At 48.0% G+C, this 24,901-nt stretch overlaps 2 protein-coding genes across 7 annotated transcripts; one reads left to right on the forward strand and one right to left on the reverse strand.

The window, feature by feature from the left end:
- Positions 1–3,041: 3,041 nt before the first annotated feature.
- Positions 3,042–14,359, reverse strand: fhip2b (FHF complex subunit HOOK interacting protein 2B). 3 transcript variants are annotated; one of them, XM_084947441.1, is made up of 18 exons: positions 13,043–14,358; positions 11,900–11,978; positions 11,712–11,797; positions 11,552–11,635; positions 10,900–11,004; positions 10,371–10,490; positions 10,135–10,290; positions 9,751–9,944; positions 9,552–9,663; positions 6,202–6,278; positions 5,963–6,116; positions 5,718–5,878; positions 5,532–5,642; positions 5,351–5,441; positions 5,111–5,260; positions 4,887–5,027; positions 4,699–4,799; positions 3,042–3,953 (listed from the first exon to the last, which is right to left on the reverse strand). In XM_084947441.1, exons 1-18 carry the CDS (start codon positions 13,091–13,093, stop codon positions 3,851–3,853), a joined length of 2,076 nt encoding a protein of 691 aa, XP_084803567.1. In that variant the 5' UTR covers positions 13,094–14,358; the 3' UTR covers positions 3,042–3,850. The 3 variants fall into 3 exon arrangements, with proteins under 3 accessions (XP_084803567.1, XP_084803568.1, XP_084803569.1); XM_084947442.1 differs by lacking the exon at positions 13,043–14,358 and adding an exon at positions 12,811–13,036; XM_084947443.1 differs by lacking the exons at positions 11,552–11,635; positions 11,712–11,797; positions 11,900–11,978 and having other exon boundaries at positions 13,043–14,359.
- Positions 12,632–24,887, forward strand: LOC146376976 (gelsolin-like). 4 transcript variants are annotated; one of them, XM_084947437.1, is made up of 20 exons: positions 12,632–12,872; positions 14,930–15,254; positions 16,945–17,145; positions 17,339–17,493; positions 18,591–18,755; positions 18,819–18,878; positions 18,960–19,049; positions 19,257–19,346; positions 19,442–19,574; positions 19,755–19,843; positions 19,961–20,089; positions 20,159–20,245; positions 22,604–22,737; positions 22,848–22,938; positions 23,021–23,191; positions 23,510–23,684; positions 23,757–23,878; positions 24,328–24,405; positions 24,484–24,544; positions 24,724–24,887. In XM_084947437.1, exons 3-20 carry the CDS (start codon positions 16,953–16,955, stop codon positions 24,885–24,887), a joined length of 2,187 nt encoding a protein of 728 aa, XP_084803563.1. In that variant the 5' UTR covers positions 12,632–12,872; positions 14,930–15,254; positions 16,945–16,952. The 4 variants fall into 4 exon arrangements, with proteins under 4 accessions (XP_084803563.1, XP_084803565.1, XP_084803566.1 ...); XM_084947440.1 differs by lacking the exon at positions 12,632–12,872 and having other exon boundaries at positions 15,046–15,108; positions 15,187–15,254; XM_084947439.1 differs by lacking the exons at positions 23,757–23,878; positions 24,484–24,544; positions 24,724–24,887 and having other exon boundaries at positions 23,510–23,697; positions 24,328–24,394.
- Positions 24,888–24,901: the final 14 nt, after the last annotated feature.

The following is a 24,901-nucleotide window of genomic DNA, read 5'->3' on the forward strand; positions in this document are numbered from 1 at the left end:
GAGTGTTCGCTCTTCACCTGCTAAATCCCCATGGTAACGGATGCTGAGCACATCACCTGGTCAGGTGAAGGCCAGCTTTATAGCTCTAGCAGGTCCCACTGCACGTGTATTCATGGTCAGATGTTCACGTTCGAGTGCTGATGCAGGGGAGGATTCTGATCTACTGCTGCAAACACAGAACACACACCTGAACACCTAATCAACCAATCACATTCATTCTCTCTGATCTGATTTCATGTCTCCTTCATTGGGCGGTGGGACAGGAAGCTGTAATGTTTCCATGGATACAGTCTCTAAAGTCTCACAGCCACCGTATGACAGCAGCTCTGAGCGCTCAGACACAAAGTCATTGTCTGCCATTCAAATCTGTATTATAGCACTCGGTCACAAATCACCAGATTAACGATACTCTGCTTGTTCTTCTGTCAGATTATTTACCTGGTACAGATTTTCAGGTTTGATCATCAGCGTCGTCTCATAACGTGTCCGACTGGAGTAGGGGGCGCTCGCAGGATTGCTGCAGAGACTAAAACCCACTGGAGGCGCTGTTCGCACCTCTGTGGGTGGTGAACCCAGGCTAGCTCTCTGACAATGAACTAGAACAGATTTTGTGTGATCAAAGGTGTGCACGCTGAGGTTCTTTTGCAGGCTTCTGATTGGCCAATATTACTGCAGGCTGGGTTGGGGTTATATCGCCCCCTGCCGATTTCTCTGAGGCACCTGTCCAGGTGTGACTTTGCCTCTCAAGCTGGGTTTTCTTCAACTGAGCGAACGACACATTAGTCGAAACAACGAGCTGCAGACACGACAGGAAGTGACACGTGCTCTGCTTCTTACCTTTGCTTGCCTCGCTGTCATTGTCAGTTTACAGACTTTTCTTGTTACAGATTCAGATTTTTGGATTTGTGTCAGGATGTTTACGTATATTTAACAACACGTTCAGACTGCTGTACTTTTACTGTGAAAGAACCAGGCCTGACGTCCTGTACTACCTGCAGCAGTTTGCAGTTCCCCGGTGGGGCGACGGGGGCGCTGCAGATGATCTGTTCAGATGAAACCAAAACTGATCAATAACGATCAGCAGGAGCAGCTCTGATGATGAAACGCATTACTTACTGATTATGGATACAGGGAGCCAATCAGATTTTATTTTATTTTTATTTAGGACAGTGCATGTTAATGAACATACATGTAAAAAAAAATTACAATGTATGTAAACATACCAGATTATTATATTTCCATCTAAAAACTCCATCACCAAACTCACACATACACACCATTCTGTTCCCAAATAAAACATTAAAACTATACAACTTATACATGATCACACACTTGATTTGTCCATAACCAGTTTTTAACCTGTGCCTTAAACAAGTTGAATGTAGCGCATTCGCTAACGGAGGACGACTGTTCCACCGATGGCCTCCCTGGACAGAGAGGACGTTCTGCCCAAATGCTGTCCGTCTGTGGGGTATAAACACGTCTCTGTGGGTTGTAGCTCGAGTGGTCCGGTCTGAGCTTTCTTTATGCCTAATGAACTGCTTCAGTGGTGGTGGAGCAAGGGAGTGTAAGACTTTATATATTAAACACACTCTTTTAAGTTTCACTAAGTTATTGAAGTTCAGTAATTTATGTTTTTGGTGGTGGGAAGTCGGTGTTTTGTCAAGTAGTTTTAAACGTCTTTTATAAATGTTTTCAATAGTTTTAAGTGTTGTTGGACAAACAAGTGACCAGGACGTCAAACAATAGTCCATATGAGAGATGATCATTGAGTAAAAATAAGTTTTTGCAACATTCATATTTAAATTATTACGTATATGATTAAAATTTTGATTATTAAATTTAAGTACCTGGGACACTTTATTTATGTGACTCTTGAAGGATAATGTTGGGTCTAGAATGACCCCAAGATATTTAAATTCTGGAGCTAATTCAAGCTCTGCTCCATCCAGGAATATGTTTGACTGCTTCAAGTTTCAGGGACGTTTTGAAAAATACATGCAGACAGTTTTTGAGGTGTTCAACATTAGGCATGAGTCCTCCAGCCAGCTATGCATTAATGCTAAAGCAGCTGTAAGATCTTTTGCCCCCTGCTGGACACTATTTGCTTGCGTATATATAACTGCATCATCCGCATACATTTGAGCAAATATATTTGGAAAGACTTCAGGTAAGTTATTGATAAAAAGAGAGAACAATAAGGGCCCAAGAACAGATCCTTGAGGAACCCCTGTATCACAGTCTAAATATGGAGATTGAACCCCATCCAACACCACACACTGTTTCCTGTGTGAGAGATATGAGGCAAACCACTGAAGAGCCTGACTGGAGATATTAAACTGAGTCTATCTGGACAACAATATCTGATGGTTTACAGAGTCGAAAGCCTTCTTCAGATCTAAAAATACAGCTCCAACACAGGGACGCTTGTCCAGCAGGCTCTTCGAGTTCTCCACTAACATACACAGGGCAGTATCTGTGGAGTGATGTGCCCGAAAGCCAAACTGCGATGGATGTAATGAGGGCTGGGTGTTTTCTAGGTGAGCAGTGAGGAGTTTAACCACCCACTTCTCAGCTATTTTAGATATGACCGGGAGTATGCTTATGGGGCAATAATTAGCCATGTCAGTCTTCATACCTGCTTTGAAAATTGGTGTAACTGCAGCAATTTTCCAATCTGTTGGAACAATGGAGTGTTCGAATGACATATTCAAAACATGAGTTTTGAATATAAACAGATCCATATTTTCCTTTAGGAAATTTGTGTTAATACCAAATACATCAAGTGCTTTAGATTTGTTTTAAACCTGTAATTAGTTTAGCAACTTCAGTGTCTGAAATATGAGTGATGGTGAACAAATTTTGACCAGATTCATCCTGTGTGGATGAATCTGCGCTGGGATCAGTGACACACACACACACACGCACACACACGCACGCACACACACAGACACACACACACACAGACAGACAGACAGACAGACACACACGCACACATTCAACCTTTTTTTGGTGAAACTTTCAAGGACACCACGACAGACGGCTGTCAGCACACTTTTATTGTCTCACACATGAAACTCTTCATTATCATCATCATCATCAATTATACAAAGCTTTTTTATACTGCCTGCTCAGTGGACCAAAAGTATGTGGACAGGTGTTCCCGCCAAAGGGAGGAGTGACTTCGATGTGACACTCGCCATGTGAAAGCAGCAGGAAGTCCATCAGACCAGTAAAGTTTCATCCAGTGAAGCTGATAAACAGTCGCTCTCTTTCACCAGAAACTAAGCAACATGGTTGCACGGTGATTGACAACATTTAGGGCGGGGCTAATGATGAATGAGGACTCGCCACCATGAGGGTTTCTCTGTATTTAAATGCGTGTTCAGCCAATCAGACTCATTAACCCTGGCTCCATTCATCAAACCGCGCCCACACAGTCAATGAGATTCACTGACATGTCACATGACAGGCATTGCTCGCTTTGACAGTGTGTTTAATCGCAGTTTCTAACTGTAACGTGCTGACATCACTCCATGTGATCGTCCAATGGGAACGTCTCACTGACATGTGACACATTCAAAACTGGACTCTGACACCACTTCCTCTTTGTTTAAAATCAGCTAAAGACTAAAACCATAAATAAACGTGCTGACCAATCAAACGCAGAGTGACGCCGAGGTGTTCAGGTCGCCTCAGAAACAGCACCAAGACATCGGCCAGTTTTTCGCTATACAAGAAGAACTTAAAAAAACACTTGAAGATTCTGAATCTGCTTCTTTCTCCCAGGTGCACCTGCAGCAGGTGACCCAATGTTTACATGTTGATCTGTAATCCAAAGTTCCAGGTCTCAGTCCTGGTCCTGGGGCAGCTTGACGAAGGCGATGGCAGCAAGCTCCTTGCAGAACTCCTCGAGGACGATGACTCCTTTGAGCAGGGTCAGGTGATCCAGTCTGTGGACACACCCACAGGAGAACTCAGGTGAACACAGGACCAGCAGCGCTCACAGTCAAAACAGCTGAGTTCAGTACAGGTGGAGTCTGGAGTATGACAGCAGACTGCACAGGGCTGCAGCTACTGATCACCGAGTAAGAACATTTTTGTCTTATTAATGAGCGATAATAGACACTCAAAGAGAGAAAACTTCTTATTTTTAAGCACTTAAAACAGTTTTTATATCATTTCAAAGCCTTGTAATAAATCTGGTCTAGGGCTCCTCACGCCCCCCTTTAGACTCACGCCTGTACACTTCCATGTAAAACGTGACGGCTGCCGTCAGCCTGGAGCGAACTGTGGGGTTAAAACATGCCTCAGATTATCTGGAGAGCTGTGCGTGTGTGTATGACACAAGCGGCGGTGGGTGGAGCCTACTTCACATCACGGTTTGTTGAGGCTCTGACTCCTGCAGCTCTTTCCCAGTAAAGGTTCTAATGGTGGACACACGAACAGCTGCTGTTTCCTGTCACGCTACCGTCTCCCTAACGGCTCCGCCTCTATGCTCTTCCCGCCTCGTTTCTACTGCAGCAGCTTTCACTCGAAACGCTCGCGTTTCCGTCATTAACACATTAAACAAGCATCAAAGAAGAATTTGTGCAGAGACATTTTATAATCGAGTCACTCGATGAGTCGCTGCAGCCCTGGTAAGTGTGTTTACGGCGCCAGGCGTGGCTGGAGTGAGGCGTTACAGCAGGTAGTTACCCGGGGTCGTGCGGCAGGCCCAGCAGCGCTCTCCTGGTGTTCAGCAGTCGCTCGCTCAGGTTAGAGACCTGCTGGATCCTCTGCATCAGCTCTCCCATCACCTGGCACACACACAGGTGATAAAACAGACATGCCCTAACTTAAAAACAAATGCCTGGCCCCGCCCTCCTCTGGAGAACGCGTCTCACCCTGATGAGGACAGAGAAGAGTGACCTGGAGGACTGAGACAGGTGTATGTAGGGGTTGAGCAGGTACTCGTGCAGCAGAGGGTGGCTGAACGCCGACAGCCTGGAGAGAACAGCCGTCAGCTGCAGGTTCAACTCGTACGGCTGCAAACACACGACATCATCGTCATCACCTGCACAGGTGAGCCAGGGGGAACCACGCAGGGCACAGGTGTGTGTCTGTGTACCTGCTCCAGGAGGCGTCCCAGACGGTCAAAGAGAACTTTTAGCAGGTGACCTTCAAAGAAGGAGGCGGAGTCTCTACCTGACGACAGGGAAAGGGGGGGGGGAGTGAGCGGCCAATCCCACGACAGCGAGAGAGCCTGACACTCGGTCACCTGAGGAAGTGGGAGGAGTCAGACAGGGTTTGACTGTAGGGTCAGAGACCAGTGACAGCTGTGTGTGTGTGTGTGTGTGTGTCTTCTGACCAGTGTGTGAGCGTCGTGGACGTACGTCTCGTATCCTCCTTCCTGCAGCAGCTGAGAGGATCGCACCTGAACAGGAACCAAACACAGGAAACTACACACACACACACACACACACACAGTCGTGTTTTGTTCCTCGGGTTAACTCGTTACTCTCTGTGCGGCGCAGCTTCAGGTTCGTTACCTGTTGATGACATCATCAGCTGTCTGGGGTCCAGGTGGAGGAGGCGGAGGGGGGTGGGGACTGTCTGAGAAGGTCAGGCTGTCGGAAAAGAAGGGGTCGTCCTCTGGGTCTCTGACACACAGGAAACGCATCATCAGCCGGGGACAGCTAAGACACACGCCAACCCGCCACACATGAAGCACCTACTCGCTGTCCTCGCCACTTTCCGTCTGCCGCTCCTCCTGTGCCGAGGCAGGTGGACTCAGGTAACTCTGAGTGTGCAGGAAACTCAGCACCAGCACGTCCAACACGTCCCTGTGAGGCTTCTGGAGCAGCTCCTCCACCAGACAGAGCGACACCATGCTGATCTGAGGACACACAGTCGTTTCTATGCTTCCCGTCTCTGCACTCTAGCTAGCTGCAGGTGTCAGCTCGAGTGGGCGTGCTCTCACCTGGTCAGAGATGTGGTCGCAGCGGCGCAGCAGCGGCTGAGCGGCGTTGCTCCGCAGCAGGAAGTGGACGAGCTGATCCAGCAGAGATGAGGACTGGACGAGCCTGACAGTGGCACAGAGGACGGAGGTGGAGCCCAGCACCACCTGCTCACACCTAAACACACACAAACACACACCTAAGATCTGATAGGACCCCCACTTCCTGTGAGGAGGATGACGATGGATGATGAAGGACTCACGTGTCCAACAGCTGAGGCTGAAGAAGCTCCACCAACCAGAGCTGATGAACACACACAGCCAACTTCACTGACAACACCTGCAGACACACACACACACAGAGTGAGGTGTGAGTGGAGATCAGATGATTTTGTTAGCATTAGCGATAGCTTAGCAGCAGTGTTAGCATTAGCACTATCAACTGTATCTTGATGCAATCACCCAGGCACGGAAACGAGTTGGTTCTGTTCATCTGGCAACAACGTAGCAACAACCACTGATCGATGATCGCGCACACACACACACACACACACACACACACACCTGTTTATGCTAATGATCATAAACTGAGCTCACAGCCCGCTGTTCACCAGTGCTGCTCGTGTCAGCTGTTGTGCAGATGTCCTGGTTATGAGGTTGGAGACCTGCAGTCAGCTGATGATGAAACTTTTTCTACGTCCAGATGAACAGAAGCAGCCTTTGGGGACCATCAGCTGTACTACAGCGCTGAGGATCATGACATCATCAGCTCGACGCATCATGGGACCGTGGTTAACACGAGCTGGCGATGGAGCAGACGCAGGTAGAAGCTGTGTTTACTGTGAAAGTTAAATCGAGGACATTGCCCAATGTGTGCAAATAAAGAATGGTAAGTTACCCCATCTTCACTGTACACGAGGCATCCCTCAGTTCAATTCTAGGCCCCCGGTTATTTTCACCCTATGACTTGCTCAGTGTGTGCAAAAATGTAGACACAATTATTTATGCTGATGATACGGTAATTGTTACACAAGCCAAACTGCTGATGATGCAGCCCATCAGCTTTCATTGGCATTACATGATTTACAAAAATGGCGGAATGACTCATGTCTGTGCCTTAATGTTAAAAAGACCGTATCAGTGTTCTTTAGTAAACCTATAACAACCGTGGCTGCAGTGAAAGTTCGCTTGGGTGCACAAGAACTAATTATTGTTGAGGAATTTAAGTATTTGGGAGTGCTACTAGACTCAAAATGATCCTTTAAATGGTAAATGGTAAATGGCCTGCATTTGTATAGCGCTTTTCTAGTCCATAGGACCCCAAAGCGCTTTACACTACATTCAGTCATTCACCCATTCACACACACACATTCACACACTGGCGATAGCAAGCTACATTGTAGCCACAGCTGCCCTGGGGCGCACTTTAAAGAACACATAAACAACGTAGTGAAAACTGTAAATGTTAACATACAGAACTTTAGACATATCCGCACATCATTAACAGACACAGCAGCGACTACATTCCTGCACTCTATGACACTGGCTCATATATATATATATATATATATAATTTATAAAGTTATAGATGGTCTGGCGCCTCCACCAATGAGTGATTTTATTAAACAAGAGTCTAGCCGTGTTGCCTCGACTGACCCGAGCCACTGTGAGAGGGGATTGTGAATCTGCATTTAGACCTTTTCACAGATGCTCTGTCATATCAGGGAGTGAGCTTCTGGAATAGTCTTCCTTTGCTAGCGAGGGAAAGTTTCCCTCTCTGTAAGAGTCACTTAAAAGGGCGGCTGAGGGACACAATAACGTGATCATGGTTAATAATCATGCTTCATATTGGACGTGAAAAAGAGTTAGTGTATTACAAAAAGGGAAACAACTATTAGTGTAATGTGTGAGTGCAATATCAGCACAGTCAGGGCATGTGCAACACTGTGCAATATAACTGATGTGTTTCCGTTCTCTATATTGTCCTCTGTTGTGCATTCTTGTCATTGTTTGTTCTAATATGATGTGATCACTTTTTTGTCCTTGTCACATGACCTGTAAAAAGTGTCTCTGTATGTTTTTCCTAATGTGTGTGTAACACCAGCCTGCCAGAGGGTCTGCAGATAATAAGCCCAAGGCTGTAACCTGGCATATTTACATTTGTTAGAATGTTCATTAATATGTTTTGTCCCTCTTTCTAATAAAAAAAAACAAATTAAAAAAACATTTGAATGTCATGAGAACAGCGGGCTGCTGTAGCAGCGCGGTGTGAGCGGACTATCAGCTGGACAGAGGACGTCTCAAAGGACGTGCTGACGGTGCGGGTGAGCTCGCGAACATTTACCTGTTTACAGCCTTTGACACATGGCGAGGACAACACGGAGAAAGAGCCTGCAGACTGGAAGCATCCTTTGGTCACATGACACTAAAGCTTTCTGCCCACAGACTGTGAGCTCGTGTGTGGAGAGGCTACAACCCAAAGACCGGCCTCTTCCACAGTCGGCTCACAGCGAGGCCACAGCGAGGCCACAGTCGGCCCACAGCGAGGCCACAGTCGGCCCACAGCGAGCCCACAGCGAGGCCACAGTCGGCCCACAGTCGGCCCACACCGAGGCCACAGTCGGCCCACAGCGAGGCCACAGTCGGCCCACAGCGAGGACACAGTCGGCCCACAGCGAGGCCAGAGTGAGGCCACAGTCGGCTCACAGCGAGGCCACAGTCGGCCCACAGCGAGGGCACAGCGAGGCCACAGTCGGCCCACAGCAAGCCCACAGTCGGCCCACAGCGAGCCCACAGCGAGGCCACAGTCGGCCCACAGCGAGGCCAGAGTGAGGCCACAGTCGGCTCACAGTGAGGCCACAGTCGGCTCACAGCGAGGCCACAGTCGGCCCACAGCGAGGCCACAGTCGGCCCACAGCGAGGCCACAGCGATCCCACAGCGAGGCCACAGCGATCCCACAGCGAGCCCACAGCGATCCCACAGCGAGGCCACAGTCGGCCCACAGCGAGGCCACAATCGGCCCACAGCGAGGCCACAGTCGGCCCACAGTGAGGCCAGAGTGAGGCCACAGTCGGCTCACAGCGAGGCCACAGTCGGCCCACAGCAAGGCCAGAGTGAGGCCACAGTCGGCTCACAGCGAGGCCACAGTCGGCCCACAGCGAGGCCAGAGTGAGGCCACAGTCGGCCCACAGCGAGGCCACAGTCGGCCCACAGCGATCCAACAGCGAGCCCACAGTCACGGTCCCTGCCAGGAGAGCGTCACACCTGGAGGACCTGAGACGGTCCAAAGATTGCTCAGGTCATGAGTGTGAGCAGCACGGCGAGTCGTTCGCACCCTGGATGCTGCAGGAGAAATTCATCGCTCTGTTTAGCGGCACGCAGGAAAAACTGAAGAGCTTGTCACAGTCGCGCACACCCGAGTGTGAGCTTGAACCTGTTGGATGTGCGCACCTTTGCAGGAGCTCATTTAGGCGCGTCTTCCTCCGTATCACCTGTTGGTTTCTTTGTTTACATTTTGCGTGGACAGCATGGCAGCAACTACCCACAAAGCACTGGCATCCCTGAGCATTATTAGCATTACTAGCAGCTGTGTACCTGTCATGGTAGTATTACCTGTGGTGCCTGTCTCATCAGGTGATCCAGGAAGTCCAGCCAGCAGAAGAAATTGATCATGTGACCCACAGACTGTGAGCTGGGGTCAGTGCTGAGGCGAGAGAACTGAGAGCTGAGGGGAAGAGGAAATGCTGCAGTACACCAGTCTGCAGTACTGCATCGTGCACTACTGTGTGTGTGTGCGCGTGTGTGTTCTTACCTCCAGGGCGTGTGAGGCCAGCTCTGCAGCTCTGCAGCGTCCTCCATAGGCAGCAGGGAGTAGAGGTCCTGCAGCCTCACAGCCAGCAGCTCTCCCAGCTGGGTGTGAGTGCTCAGCAGCTCCCCTGAGAACCCAGCCTGCAGCCCGCAGAGCAGCAGGAGGCTCTCGTGGGCCTTCAGACACACTGAGGTGCTCTGTGAAGGGACAGTGATGAAGCGCTCCGTCGTTAGTGCAACACACAGTGTCGCTGCCGCCGACTGCGATTGGTCAGAGCTCACAGTGCTGCGTGCTGACGTCTCTGCTCGTCAAAACTTTCTGCCATCTTTCATTTTCCAGTTATTCAGACGGCACCTGAATGCACCGCGAGATGTTCGGGTTACTGACCTGGCTCTTAGTGAGACCCAGCAGGGCCCTCAGCAGACAGCTCTCTGATTGGATGGGGCCGCAGGGCAGCGGAGGATCTGTCCCCCGACTGGATGCCTGCATGCTGCTCTCTGATTGGTCAGAGCTCAGTGTACTGCTTACTGGTTGGTCTGGAAGCTGAAAACAAAGATAACAGTCATGTGATAATGAGCTCACATCACGTGACAGGAAGTGGACCTAAGACCTTCTGAGGTTACCTGTAAGACGTATCTGAGCGTGTGGGGATCCTGCTTCACTCTGGAGCAGACGACCAATAGGAACTGAGCTTCCTCCTTTTCAGTCTGGGAACCAGGAAGCGCACAGAGGCAAATCAGCTTCTATGGGGCGGAGCACACAGTGACATCATCAGCACAGGCAGTGGTAGACAGAAAGTGAAGAAAGGTTAGCTTTATTGGGAAGATTTAAATAAAAATAAGCAGCTTGAGCTTAGCAGCATCAGTGTCCTTAGGTGTCCTCAGGTGTCCAGGCTTCAGGTCTGTCCCCTGCGGGCTGTCCCCCAGGTGGCTGAGAGACAAAACGCTGCCTTGTTTCCTCTGTGCTGTGCTCAGGTGGAGCGTCTCACCTGCCTACGCTCTGACGACCTCACTACACTGTCTGTAACCTAAACTTCCTGTTGTGTGCGTGTCACTGTAAGCCGTGTGAGGACTGACAACACCTGCAGACACACACAGGACTGACAGGCACAGATGAGCCTCTGCAGTGCTGTAGATGTTCCACCTGGTTTACCTGCACAGGTCTGTAGACGTTCACCAGCTGCAGCAGAGGCTTCTGCACCTGAGACAGGAGCTTGGAGAAGAAGAGGAGCACCTGCTGGGACATCCCTGGAGGATACTGAGAGAGGACAGAAGCGTTACAGTGTTAGCTCGCAGTTCACCGCGTTTCTGCTCTGAAGCTAAAACTGGATTCGGCACAGAGACCCTCACCTGGAGACAGGTGTTCCTACAGACTGTAAACAAACAATGGCTGCTTCGGACTAAATCTGCAGTCTTTGTAAAGCAGACTATTCTTGCTGTAAAACCTGATCTCTGAGCTCTAAATCAGGACTTCACCAGCCGATGTCACAATCTCTGCTTCCATCATTCAAATACAGTCTGTGGGTTACCCAGGAAAGATCCACCAATCAGAGCTGTGAGCTCCTAACGCTACAGGCCATAAAACCTGACCACGCAGCTCAGTCTCAGTGCCAGCTACTAAAACAGGAAGTAAACAGCGAGCTGTTCCTCTAAGATGGGCACGCTAGCCTTTCAGACAGGAAGTGACCTCATCAACCTGAACATTTATGACTGAAGAGCAGGATCATCATCATCATCCTAGCCTGCAGCTTTCACTGTATCAGTGAGTGTGCGTAGCCCTGAAGGGGGCACTGCAGCACCGTTACCTGAGCCTTCCCCAGTGTGCACAGAGTCTCCAACAGCTTGTGCTGCAGCAGGTACTCCATACAGGCTCCTGTGTCCTCCACGGCCTGATCAATACAGACAGGACCTTCAATACTCTGATGGATATGCTGATCAATACAGCTCTGAGTCACACTGACTGACCTGCTGCTTCTCCTCGTACACCAGGATGTCCAACATCTGTCTGAGATGCCAGGGGATGTCCGTCTGTCTGACAGGACGACTGTCATCTACACACACACACACACACACACACACACACACAGCAGAGGAATTCAATTGGCTGGTTGTGTGGCTGTGGTAACAACTAACTGCAGGTTAAAGAGCCTCACCTGTCGTATCGATATAATAATTGGTGATTGATTTCCAGTGATCGACAAACGAGTCAAACAGCTCCACCGTGGGCTCCCTCTGACAGACAGGTGAGATGTGAGGCGGAGTCAAAATTAGTTTTTTAAGAATACTTAACAGACAGGAAGTCCAAAAAAAGCCACAGAGATGTGGTGTTTAGAAAAACTGTGTCTCAGCTGTTGTCCCCCATTATGGATGGAGATCTCACAGTCCAAGAAGGCTAACCAAGACCTTGGTGGTGTTCCAGGGTAGGACAGCAAAGCCCTGTTTTCCACTTCTTCCATGTACAAGTTGGACACACTGGGTGAAACTGGGGAACCCATGGCACACCCATGTTTCTACCTGGAGCACCTTGTATGTGAAACATGTGGAATGAAGACACAGTTCCAAGAGCAAACACATGTCAGCTGAGACTGAAGAAGTCACCCGGATGATGACAAAACGTTTCTCCCACTGAAACGCTACGTCCAGATGAAGACAAATTTTGGGGGGCATTTCTTTACCTGGATCATTAAGCATGCGTCAAGCCAGGGAACCAATCAGAGTGCTTCATCAGCCCTGACCTAAACCAGCTGAGTACAGATCCATAAAGCTGATCGGTGCCTTCATGTTCTCTGTACTCACTGGTTGCTTTGCCTTCAAACGTTGGCTGAATCAGCCAATTACAAGTGAGCTCCTGTCAGCCCCTCCCACTGCGGCTGACATCACAGCTCTGAGCACAGCAGCTTCTGTTTTGGTTCCAGCAGCTGTAGAACTTCATGTCCTGACCAGGTCACCTGTCTCGATCAGTTCACTAGGTTTATTTATAAAGCTGGTTTTAATTAATTTCAAAAAGCTTTACTGGTATAGTCATTAGGTGACAGTGGAGTACAGTAACAGCTGGCACACATACCTGTCTGTCCTGTCTCTACTTGTGCGAGTTCCTGAGCCCTGACACAAACCTATCTCCAGCAGGTAAACACCTGGAGTACTCTGAAGCTAACGTTAGCACCTGTTAGCTTCTGTGTTTACGTTTCGGTGACAGCAGATTGGTCAGGGTCAGCAGTGACAAACAGCTCATCCGAGTGACTAACTTTGTCCAACTTTTCACGGAGCTAACAGCAGCTAACTAACTGCTAACTCACCGTCTCCAGCGCGTGCAGCAGCATGCTCGTGAACCTGCCGAACGTCTCCATTTTCCCGCCTAAACCGAGCGACCCCAGCCGACCGTCAGCCCGATTATTCCCGTTTATTCCCGGTTTTCTGCGACATGTCGACCAGCTGTGCTAACAGCTGAGCGCTCCGTGTCAAACGGAAACCTCCACGTAAACACATCCGATCTGAACTTTCACAATAAGACAAGGCCGTCAACGTAACGTATGCTGAGATTTCAGAATAAGAGCTTCAATAATAGTTAAAAACAATCAATTCGAGAGTCGTCGGCAGTGGCGGTCCTAGCCCGTTTGGCGCCCTGGGCGAACACTCTGAGCACCTGATGGCTTTGAACTTTTCTTGTCCATCTTCCATTGGTTTTAATTTTGCACTCCAGTATGAACACCCATCCCTCAACCCAAGGATCACCACAACACCTTAGTTCAGCGGTCCCCAACCCCCGGGCCTCGGACCGGTACCGGTCCGTGAGTCGTTTGGTACCGGGCCGCGAGAGTTGAGGCTCAGGTGTGAAATGTATGGTTTTCAGGGTTTTTATCGGTTTTCAGCGTTATTTTGTTATCGTTTTTATCGTTAACTCGGTTTTCCTGGGTCTTGTCACATGTGTTATGAATAAATCTTCTTTTTTTCGGTACCGGTACTAGTTTTATTTTGTTGTATTTATCCGCGACACCTTAAAGGCCGGTCCGTGAAAATATTTTCGGGCATGAACCGGTCCGTGGCGCAAAAAAGGTTGGGGACCGCTGCCTTAGTTCACAGATTCACTTTGTCTAGGGTTTATTTCTGAGATTTCACACAACCCAGGGTTCAAATCATGAATACATAATGGGCTTGGATTTACATCATTATAAATGAAATGTGCTCTATTTGGAAGCAGCAGGGGCCCCCTCCCCTTTCGACGGGTTGTGTGTGAGACTTTAAATCATCAAACTGTAAATTTTAAATTGTTATTGATCCCTTTATCCCTGGTCCTAAAGTGTATATTTATTTTCTTACTCTTCTTATATATATTGTTTGTTTACTTGCACTGCTGTAACTGGAGCCTCGTCGTCTCGTCTCTCTATATGCTGGGCTGTATGTAGCGGAGATGACAATAAAGTTTACTTTGACTTCAGCAGCGAGCAGGCGCACCGAGGGCTCTCGCGCTCACTTTCCGTGTATAGAATTTCGAAAAAACATCGGTGCAAATTATAAATCTGTATCATGATGTCTGGTGTTTTCGTGTTTGTTGGTTTGTTTTTATTTTGTTTTATTTTGCGAGTTGGTTATTAGATGCTGCTCCAGCCGGTCAGAGAATCCCCCGCCGCCCCGCCCTCTCCTCCCTGCGCCGCAAGCAGCAGGCGCACCTCGCAAACGAAGGGCGCCCTTACTCCCAGCAAATGGGCGATAGAAAACCGATCGGTGCCTGTACCATTCCCAATATGCGCTGGCTGACGTCGGGGCAGCACGAGCATTTTTTTTTTTTTTTTTTTTTTGCCGATGCCCGTGATGCCGCCCCCCACCACGATGCCGCCCCGGGCAGCCGCCCGTGTTGCCCGTATCTAAAACCGCTACTGGTCGTCGGCTGTAATTAGTTTTAGTAATCAAATTAATTCTAAAAAAGTTCAGCATTAAAGTCAGTGTTAGAAAGCATGATGACCTGCCTCTATCAGCCAGACAGTCTGACGTGAACTTTCAGTTAAATACGAAATTTTAAGGAATCACTGATTATTGTGTGAACCGCAGCATCGTAAATAAAATATGGTTAGTTATAAATAAAGTTTTTGAGTAGTTTGAATTCCGATTTCGTCACAGGTCACATGTGGATCAACCAGAGACACGCTTCTAATGCATTCTGTTCATTTCTGTATGAAAACATGCAGAAGACTACAACAACCTAATTGCACCTGGAGCCGCACGGACAGCATCAGAGGGACGCTCAGCTGGTCTGAGCATGTGCATCGTCACAGGTGAGGTGAGGGAGGGGCTTCCGAGGTAAAAGGCGCTGCAGCCCTGCCCTCTTCTGTCAGAGACTCAGGTGGAGCTCAGTGAGGACGACCAGGTGAGTTCCTCTGTTTCAGGTGAGTTTCTGTGACATCATTTCGAGCCTGTCATCAAGGTGATGTTTGGTTTTCCGCAGAAGCTCTTCATCCTCCTCGTCATCCTCATCTTCTCCACAGTCAGTCTTGCTTCTCAGTAACTGCTCAGGTGTGTTTCCTCTGTGTTGTTACCTGTGATCAGTGAGGAGGCATTCGCTGTCTGTCGGGTTTTCCTCTTTCTGCTTTTAAACTTCTTGATTTCAAATGTTTAAATATAGAAAACCTTCTTCACTTACTATTTCTGTGAATGCCGCAGAGGTGAGACAGACAGACAGACACACACCATGCTAAAACATGCATGTCAAAACCAACTGTGTGTGTTGATGCAACCTGAACAGGTTGAAACTTGATAGATGTTTTCATACAGCCTCGGGGTTGAACGACCTGTGAGCTGTCAGGTGTGTCAGAATTGGCACAGGTGTGTATTTGTGTGTGTCAACCTCGCCCTGTGAAAAAGGAAGTGCACACAATGAACCAGCTACTGCAAGAGGAACACAACGCTGTTAATACGACACACACACACACACACACACCTGTGCTATGGGAGCTGCTGTGAAATTCATCATCCAACAGCTCTGAGCTTTACATGTGTTTTCGATTTTGATTGGGCTACAGCACACACCTGTTTGTTGTCCTGTGACTGATTTTAATGTTTTCATGACTTAGGGTTAGGGTTAGCCAGAGTAAGTAAATCTGATATTGTGGGTGGGGATTACATACACGCAGAGATGGGCAGTAACGCGTTACTGTAATCTGATTACTTTTTTCAAGTAACGAGTAAAGTAAGGGATTACTATTGCAAAAACGGTAATTGGATTACCGTTACTTTCCCGTAGGAACGCTGCGTTACTGCGTTACTAAAACCGTGATTTCTTTTTTTTTTTTGCGAGAATGTCTCATGACAATGACGTAAGCGAGTGCGACGTTCGTGACAACAGCTGTCTGCAGATCAACAATGGATCATATATTGAGTGCAGGAGAGAGTATGAGCGTGCAGCGTTTAAAGCGTGGAAGTACTGACCTTACTTTGAGTTTGATTCCATAAAAAGTGACAAAAACATTAGTGTCCGTTGTGCGTGGGAAGAAAACTTCTTTTTACAGCGAAAAAACCCCTAAACTTCCAAGCAAGCACCGAGTAGCTACGATGTAATGGGAAACTCACAGAGAAACTCGCGGATTCTTCCACTGACCGCTGCGGCACACTTGCACCAGGGTAAACCTCCGCCTGCTTTACAGGTGAAAATAGAGCAACAGGACTGCTAGTCTTTGATTTTATTTATTTTCTGCTGTGTTTTACTTGCATCTATTTGAAAGACTGAGTGTAAACACAAAAAATATTTTATTTTATGTGCTGGAATGTGCAGAAAATAGGTTTAAATGTTAAACAAATTTCTTCAAGTCAGAGAATGTTGCATATAATTAAATTTTTGCTTGATGCATAAAGTTAAAAGGTTAAAACTAATAAAACAAGTTTTAAAAAGAGACTTTTCCATTTGATTACATTTTGTATGATGGATTATGCAGAAAAAGTAGAATTGGGCTGAAAGACCTATCGCTTTATCACCTATTCAAGTTGTAAATCGTGTTTTTTAAAAAGTAACTAATTACTTTTGAAAATAAGTAATCAGTAAAGTAATGGGATTACTTTTTTGGGGAAGTAATTAGTTACTGATTACTTTTTTTCAAGTAACTTGACCAACACTGCATACACGCCACTGGTTAATGCTTCTGCCACGCCCCTTTCAGTGAAACGTTTTCAGGTTGGACTGTTTTCTTTTCTGTGGCTCCGCCCCTTATAGGTGACATCATGGTATCCCATTCAGAGTTTGAGCGTGCAGGGAAGGAGGCGGGGCTTCAGGTGTGGCGGGTGGAGAACATGGAGCTGGTTCCTGTTCCTGAGAGCCTGTATGGCCGGTTCTACATCGGCGATGCGTACCTGATCCTGAAGAGCACGAGCAACCGCAGCGGTGCCTTGCAGTACGACCTGCACTACTGGCAGGGTATTGCAGTATTTCACGTACTGATACTACTGCCACTAATACTGCTGGAGAACATGTCGTAGTGACAGTCAAAATAAATGTAAACGGGAAGTGGTGTAGCACTGTGACTGGTGATACTGCAGTACTTGGTGGTGTTGGTGGTGGTTGCAGCTGACCAGCTGTTCTGCTCTCTGATTGGCCGACTGTCTCACAGGTTCAGCGTGTTCTCAGGATGAGAGCGGAGCAGCGGCTATTCTCACTGTTCAGATGGACGACTTCCTGCAGGGGGCGCCGGTCCAGTACCGCGAAGTACAGGGCTACGAGTCTGGTACCTTCACCGGGTACTTCAAATCTGGTCTCACATACATGGTAACTACAACACAAGTACTACTATTACTACTAGGGGTGCAACGATACTCGTATCGATATTGAACCGTTCGATACAGTGCTTTCGGTTCCGTACGCATATGTATCGAACAATACAAAATCTTTAATTTATTTTATCAATTTTTCTTCTGACGATGCTGTCTGTGTTGCACGCTCAGTCGATCTGCGCTTGACAGTGCAGCCTAGGCGGAGTAGTCGAGCGCAGATTCACTGAGCACAGCACAAGCTAGCCAGACAGAAGCTAAGCTTGTTGCAACATGGCAAATTGAACCTCCCCCACCCTCATTCACATCTGGCGTTTGGAACTATTTTGGTTTTCATGTGACGTATGACCCTGAAGGTAAGCGCGTCATGGACTAAAGTAAAACAGTATGTCGGATGTGCCACGCAATGCTCAATTACATGGGTGGGAACTAGTGTGTTAGCGCAGTTAGCTCGTTAACGTGTTGGCCGTCCAGCCCCATGCACGGGGCAATCCGCAGTAGCTCGTTAACGGAGATTTGCCGTGTTGTGGCGTTAACGTCATTTCAGATTAACGCTGACAGCACTAGTGGGAACACAACGAATATGACTGCACATTTACTCCGACATCATCCTAGTGCAAAGACAAGTGGAAGCAGACAAAAACAACAAGCACGCATGCTACAAACTTTACCCGAGTCATTTAGACAGCCGTTAGCACAGGATTCTCCTTATGGGGACCTGATATGTTTAATATGCTGCTGAGAATATAGCCCAGAAGAAGCGTATAGTATAGCTTTTATTTTGGAAAGAGCCATTTCTCTGTAATAAACTCTCTTTTCCAAAGATGAGGGATTTCTTGATCAGATTAATTTTTTTATTACTTTGTTTCAGCAACATTAAATTTAAAAACTGTACTTTTGAGTTAAATATATATATTTATAATTTTAATAAATGACAAATTAAAAAACCATGAACATTTTTTTGTATCGAAAAAATATCGAACCGTGAATTTTGTGTATTGTTGCACCCCTAATTACTATGTGTACTTAGGCTGATTCTGTGCTCATTAATGAGCTCATTCTAAATGACATCACTTCCTGCCTGTCTGGAAACAGAAAGGGGGCGTGGCCTCAGGGTTCAAGCACGTGGTGACCAATGATGTTGGTGATGTTAAGCGACTGCTGCATGTCAGAGGCCGGCGCGCTGTCAGGGCGACGGAGGTTCCTGTCAGCTGGGACAGCTTCAACCAGTCAGATAGCTTCATTCTGGACCTGGGACAGGTGAGGCAGGGGCGGGACAGGTGAGAGAGGGTGGTACAGCTGTAAACCTGTTTTTCTCTACAGGAAATTATTCAGTGGTCTGGTTCCCACAGCAACCACTTTGAGAAGCTGAAGGCAACCATGGTGAGTACTGACATCACCTAATTACGTCATCATTTTATGACGTCACAAAGCAGAATACCCGATTAATTAAATCTTCGACAGATGTCTAAGGGTATCCGTGACAATGAGAGGTGTGGGCGGGCTGAGCTCCAGGTCTGCGATGAAGGGGCGGAGCCAGAGAAGATGGTAGAGGTATGCAAATCGTGTGTAATGATTTCATCACAGACTCCTTAGCAGTACAGAAACGCACAACAGCTCAGTTCCTCTGGCGTCCAGCAGAAGCAGCAGTGAGGCACAATAGGCACATTTACAGCCTGGTACAGAAACTGTTCTGCTGTTTAAGCTGCAGTGCATGATGGGACGTTCAGCTGACCTTTCACTGCTCTCTGTTGTGTTCAGATTCTCGGGGAGAAGCCGGAGCTTTCCGAGTCTCAGGCTGACGACACCGAGACGGATGCCTCCAACAGGAAAGCGGCTTGTCTCTACAAGGTAACAAACTCTGGTGTTTCTCACCTGGATCGTCATCCAATCAGCTCTCCGTGGCTGCCCATGATGTCTGAAGATTTACACGTGACTCGTCTCAGGTGTCGAATGCAGGCGGAGACCTGGAGGTCACTGTGGTGGCCGAGGAGAGCCCGTTCTCCCAGAATACTTTGGTGTCCAGCGAGTGTTTCATTCTTGACAACGGAGCCAACGGACACATCTTCATCTGGAAAGGTGAGCACAACAGGTGTGAAACCAGCAAGACCCATCTGACAGGCCGGGAACTGGTCATGGAGAGGGAGCGCTCGTTTTTCCACCTGTGAATAAACTGAACGTCCGGAGGTCACCTGTCTGGATGAGACTGAACAGAATGTAACACCTGCTGGTCCAAATTAACTGCGTGCGTGTATGTAGGTAAAGATGCAAACTCGGAGGAGCGTCACGCTGTCCTGAACACCGCAGAGTCGTTCATCTCAAAGATGAACTACCCCAGTTTCACACGGGTAGAGACACACACACACACACACACACACACTTACTTACAGTCTCACCTGAGATGAGCTGCATCAGGAAACAGGTGATCCGATTTTCCTGTCCTACCTGTGTTCCCGCCCCCCCAGGTCCAGGTCCTTCCCGAGCACGGGGAGGGGCCGCTCTTCAAACAGTTCTTTAAGGACTGGAGGGACCCCAGTGACGCGGTCGGCATGGGAACCGCCTACGTGTCCAATAAGATTGCAAAGATGGAAAAGGTAAGCCAATCAGCTTCCAGGACTAAACTGTGCCGAGCCAGACCAAAGCTGACTCCTGTGATTGGACAGGTGCCGTTTGATGCATCTACGCTCCACCAATCAGAAGGCATGGCGGCGCAGTATGGCATGGTCGACTGTGGGGACGGAGAAAAACAGGTGAGAACACCTGAATGTCGGCAGCTCAGGTACACGGTCACCTGACAAGCATGATGTTACTCAGGGCTGGTTTTCAGCCCTGAGTAACATCTGCAGGTTTCAGCTCAACAACGACAAGCTGAGAGGCTCCTGACCGACGAAACCCGGGGCAGTAAAGCTCCAGCGTGTGACTGACCTCAATGTAAGGCTGGCTCACCTGCAGCTGACTGACCCACAGATCCACCCGCCCACCTGTCACCACATCGCTGCTGCAGAAGAAAGGAAAATCGGCGACCATCTAACGCTTCATAACGCCTTTCTGACTCTTCGCTGTATTCTGTTTGTATTTAATCGAGCTGATATCGGGGAGAAGCAAAGACCACCTCGTAAAGCATAACATGTGATGTCGCAGAGCTCTGTGTGTGCTGAGCAATGATGCATAAGCAGGCTTTTGGTGCCCTTTCTCTGTGGACTGACGCTGAACAATCAGAAACCTGTAACGTGCCCTGCTCACCAGCACGGTTTGAAGTACCCGAAAGGCTGGTTCTGCTCAGCTGGACTTTTTCAGTGGGAGAAAATGATCATCCTCATCCTCCTCCTCCTCCTTCAGTGTCAGCTGACTGCAGGTTTCAACATTATAAACAGGACATCTGCACAATGACTGAAACTAGCACCAATGACTAACAATGGTGAGGTCAGTTTATGATCATTAATATGCAGACTGTCATGACCACTGATCACAGACTGTAAGGTAGAAACCTGCAGTCAGCTGACACTGAAGGAGTCACCTGATGATGATGATGATGATGATGATGATGAAGAAACGTTTCTCGCACTGAAAACGTCCAGATGAGCAGAACCAGCCTGTTTCCTTACCTGGATGACTGAGCGCCCATCAACAGGGTTTGAAGTACAGTACAAAGTAACTGTCACGCCTCCCTGACAGCCACATTATGACAGAACTAGCACTAATATTACTGAAGAACAAACGTATCACGCTGTAAACATGCAGGACTGAGTCAAAGCGATGATCACCCATTACCAGCAGCTGCCATCATTGGTTGTTTCATTCATTTAAATACCCTCCACCAAATCTGTGCTCTGAAAGGTGAAACAAATGCATGTGAAACTGTCCACACACAGTTGTGCCTCTTTTGGTGGTTTTCCCCTCACACTGGTTGACCTTCAGATTGTGTCACAGCAGGTTTTCTTTCAAGCTGGAAAGAAATAATCCAAAGTGCACATTTCACATAGTGAGACCTCATTTGCATATTTCAAATGTCATAAAACCTCAAAGATGACGAAGATTGCAGATGATGCGTTCACCTGTAGTGTCTCCTGTTTTGTAACTGAGAGGTCTCTGTGAAAATATGGCACTTGTGACGTTCACACAGCTTCACAGCGAAGTGCCTTGAGGGCACTATTTGGGGAAAAAACTGAACCGAATGGAAATGTGGCCGTTTTTCTTCCTCCAGTTGTACTCGTACTCCAACAGACTAACCGAGCTGAAAGCTTGAACGCCACATCATCCCTCCTCTCTGATGGAAAACCGTCTCCATTGGTGCCAGGAGAGTTAGCAGCTGTGTTCACAGGTGTGCTGATAAAACATTTGCATGTAAGTCAGACACTAGATTATCACCCGGCTGCACTCATTACTGTCTACACCAGGGGTGTCAAACTGAAATACACAGTGGGCCAAAACTCAAAACTGGAACAAAGTCGCGGGCTAACGTTAATATTTATTGAAATATATTTATTCCCCCAGATATAAGAATGAATCTTTTCTTATGGACTCAAACACGTTTTGCTGAAAAACTGAATACGGAACAAGCAAAGCTTAATACTAAACTCTATATTTATTTATTTATTTATTTATTTATTTATTAGCTGTATAATACCAGTAGGCCAGCGCTAATGGTAATTTGGTATGGCTTCGTGGGGCAAATGTAATTAGGCTGCGGGCCAAATTTGGCCTGCGGGCCAGAGTTTGACACCTGTGGTCTACACAGAAAGAACTCAGGACCTTCCTGTCACTGAGCAGGACGAAGCCAAAACATAAGAGTTCGTCACACGCAGCAAAAACAGGCTGGTGTCAGCCTTGGTCACATGAAGCACTCTGATTGGATCGTTAAATTTTGAATGCTCATGTGTAACAGAGGCAGGTTACACACGCCTCTGTTTGGATTGGACATGTGTTTCTCAGGATCTCGATACAAACTCAAACATGCAAGTCAGTGACTTCACTTACACGAGGAGATATTTTAATTGTTTTCCAACTTTTGGGTTTTTGATTTAAAAAATCAATCTCCTTTTGAAAGCTGTGACGTCCGTGGCCGCAGAGCCGCCAGGCTTTACAAACAAGTCCGTCTCTGTCCGTAGATTTGGAGGGTCGAAGGCTCGGAGAAGGTTCCCGTGGACTCGGCGTCCTACGGTCAGTTCTATGGAGGAGACAGTTATATCATCCTGTATCGCTACCAGCACAGCGACCGACGCGGTCAGATCATCTACATGTGGTGAGGCGCTGCATGCGTGCTGGGATCCTCGGTCATGTCTCTCCACAGCAGGGTGCCATCTAGTGCTGGAAAACCTGCTTCTAATTTAGATGTTTTTATTCCCTCTATAGGCAGGGAGCGGAGTCTACCCAGGACGAGGTTGCGGCATCGGCCCTCTTGGCTGTTGAGGTGGATGATGAGCTGGAAGGAAGTGCTGTCCAGGTAAACCAGCTGGGAACGCTGAGCCCAGTCTGTTAACCCAACCCTCTGAGCAGGAAAGGCTCTTACTGTTACCTGTGTGCAGGTGCGGGTCATTCAAGGAAAAGAGCCCGCCCACCTCATGAGTCTGTTTGGCGACAAACCACTGGTGGTGTACAAGGGCGGGACTTCTAGAGAGAACGGCCAATCAGAAGCTGCAGACACTCGCCTGTTCCAGATAAGAGCCAATCCAGCAGGAAACACCAGAACTGTGGAGGTGAGGCGAGAACTGGAGCCCAGTGAAGACGGGTTCTTTCCTTTTAGAGTTTTAGTCCAGAAAATCAAAGTTCCTTTGGTTCAAAGAACGTCCCAGACTTCTGGTTGATAGACTTTGAGTCCAGAGAACTCTGAAGACTCAGACTTTGAGTCCAGAGAACTCTGAAGACTCAGACTTTGAGTCCAGAACTTTAGTTTGAGCTCAGGAATATTTTGGTCCAAAAGGTTTTGGTTCAGATCTTCACGCCTTGCGACTGTCACGTCGTCTGAACCTGCATTGGTTAGTCCAGGTGGAGCCTGACTCCTCTGCTCTTGTCAGGTGGAGCCGTCCTCCTCCCGTCTGAACTCCAACGATGTTTTCCTCCTGGTTTTGCCCTCTGGATCCTGGATGTGGAAAGGCAGTAGAAGCAACCCAGACGAACTGAAGGGAGCTGAACAGCTGGCTGAGATCCTGCATGTGACCCCCACCCTTCTGGACGAGGGGGAGGAGCAAGGTGGGGAGGACAGGTGAAATATTTACCAATGTGCACATACTAGAACCATAAACTGACCATCTGCGGTTACAGATGGATTCTGGCATACGCTGGGGGGGCAGCACGACTACTGTCGGTCTGCTCGGCTGAAGAACCAGATGGAAGCTCATCCTCCCCGGCTGTTTGCCTGCTCCAACAAGACTGGAAATTTCAAGGTCTGTCAGCTCGTCACATGATTGGTTCTCCAGCAGCAAGGCCAACGTCACCATCATTGTTTACTACAAAGTTCTAGCAAAGCCAGTTTCATTTATACAAGATTAATCAGTCAACAATCAGCTCGATAGTTTCAGCTTCAGGTGGAAACTGAAACTAACTTCTAAATCCAGAGACACCTGGAGGCTAGACTTTATTATATCCTCTTTCAATTCAGTTTTAATTACAGTGCACAAAATCACAACAATAGTCGCCTAAATACACTTTAGACTGTAAAGTAAAGACAATAAAACAGAAAAGCAGAGGGCCGGCCGTCTGCTGTCACTGGCTGGGGGTGAGGGGAGGAGTGCGGGACAAAGACGCGCTGTGGAAGAGGCTGGATGTTGGTGTGTTGACCTCAGACCAGGCTCGGTGCTAAACAAATCTTCACAGGTGAATCTGTGTGTTTCAGGTAGATGAGGTTCCAGGTGAGCTGACGCAGGATGATCTCGCTCCTGATGATGTCATGATCTTGGATACCTGGGACCAGGTGGGCGTCTCCTTCTGTTCATACAGTTAAAGATGTCTGCATCTCTTTGGTGTCCTCACGTCCTGCGTCCTGCTGCAGGTGTTCGTTTGGATTGGAAACGAAGCTCAGGAGGAGGAGAAGACTCGGGCGGTGACATCAGGTGAGACCGACAGGAGGCTAAAGTGGGCGTTACCTGGCCGTGTGTCCGATGTCCTCTGCTCTGAACTCGTCTAATATCTCGAAGGATCGGTTCAGTTGTCATTTAAAGTCTAAACTCTTAACTTTTGAGGCGTTTGAAATAAAAATAAATAAATAAATAAAATAAATTTTTCCCTGCAGCTGAGCGCTACATCGAGAGTGACCCAGCCAATCGTGACCCTCGAACCCCCATCGTGACGGTGAAGCAGGGATTCGAACCGCCGACCTTCACCGGCTGGTTTCTGGGCTGGGAGTACGAATACTGGTCCATTAGCCCACTCCAGCGCTATCTCCAGGCCCTGTGACCTCACTTCCTGTT

The sequence above is a fragment of the Perissodus microlepis genome, chromosome 12 (assembly GCF_051167445.1).
Source record: "Perissodus microlepis isolate ML-2025 ecotype Zambia chromosome 12, ASM5116744v1, whole genome shotgun sequence".
Lineage (NCBI taxonomy): Eukaryota > Metazoa > Chordata > Actinopteri > Cichliformes > Cichlidae > Perissodus > Perissodus microlepis.

Coding starts and splice junctions, on each gene's coding strand:
- LOC146376976 (XM_084947437.1), top strand. CDS start 16,953: ATGGTATCCCATTCAGAGTTTGAGCGTGCAGGGAAGGAGGCGGGGCTT. Junction 18,879..18,959: donor AGAAGCTGAAGGCAACCATG/GTGAGTACTGAC, acceptor AATCTTCGACAG/ATGTCTAAGGGTATCCGTGA. Junction 24,406..24,483: donor TCTTGGATACCTGGGACCAG/GTGGGCGTCTCC, acceptor GTCCTGCTGCAG/GTGTTCGTTTGGATTGGAAA.
- fhip2b (XM_084947441.1), bottom strand. CDS start 13,093: ATGGAGACGTTCGGCAGGTTCACGAGCATGCTGCTGCACGCGCTGGAG. Junction 9,664..9,750: donor TGGCCTCACACGCCCTGGAG/GTAAGAACACAC, acceptor TCTTCCCCTCAG/CTCTCAGTTCTCTCGCCTCA. Junction 5,879..5,962: donor GCGACCACATCTCTGACCAG/GTGAGAGCACGC, acceptor GTGTGTCCTCAG/ATCAGCATGGTGTCGCTCTG.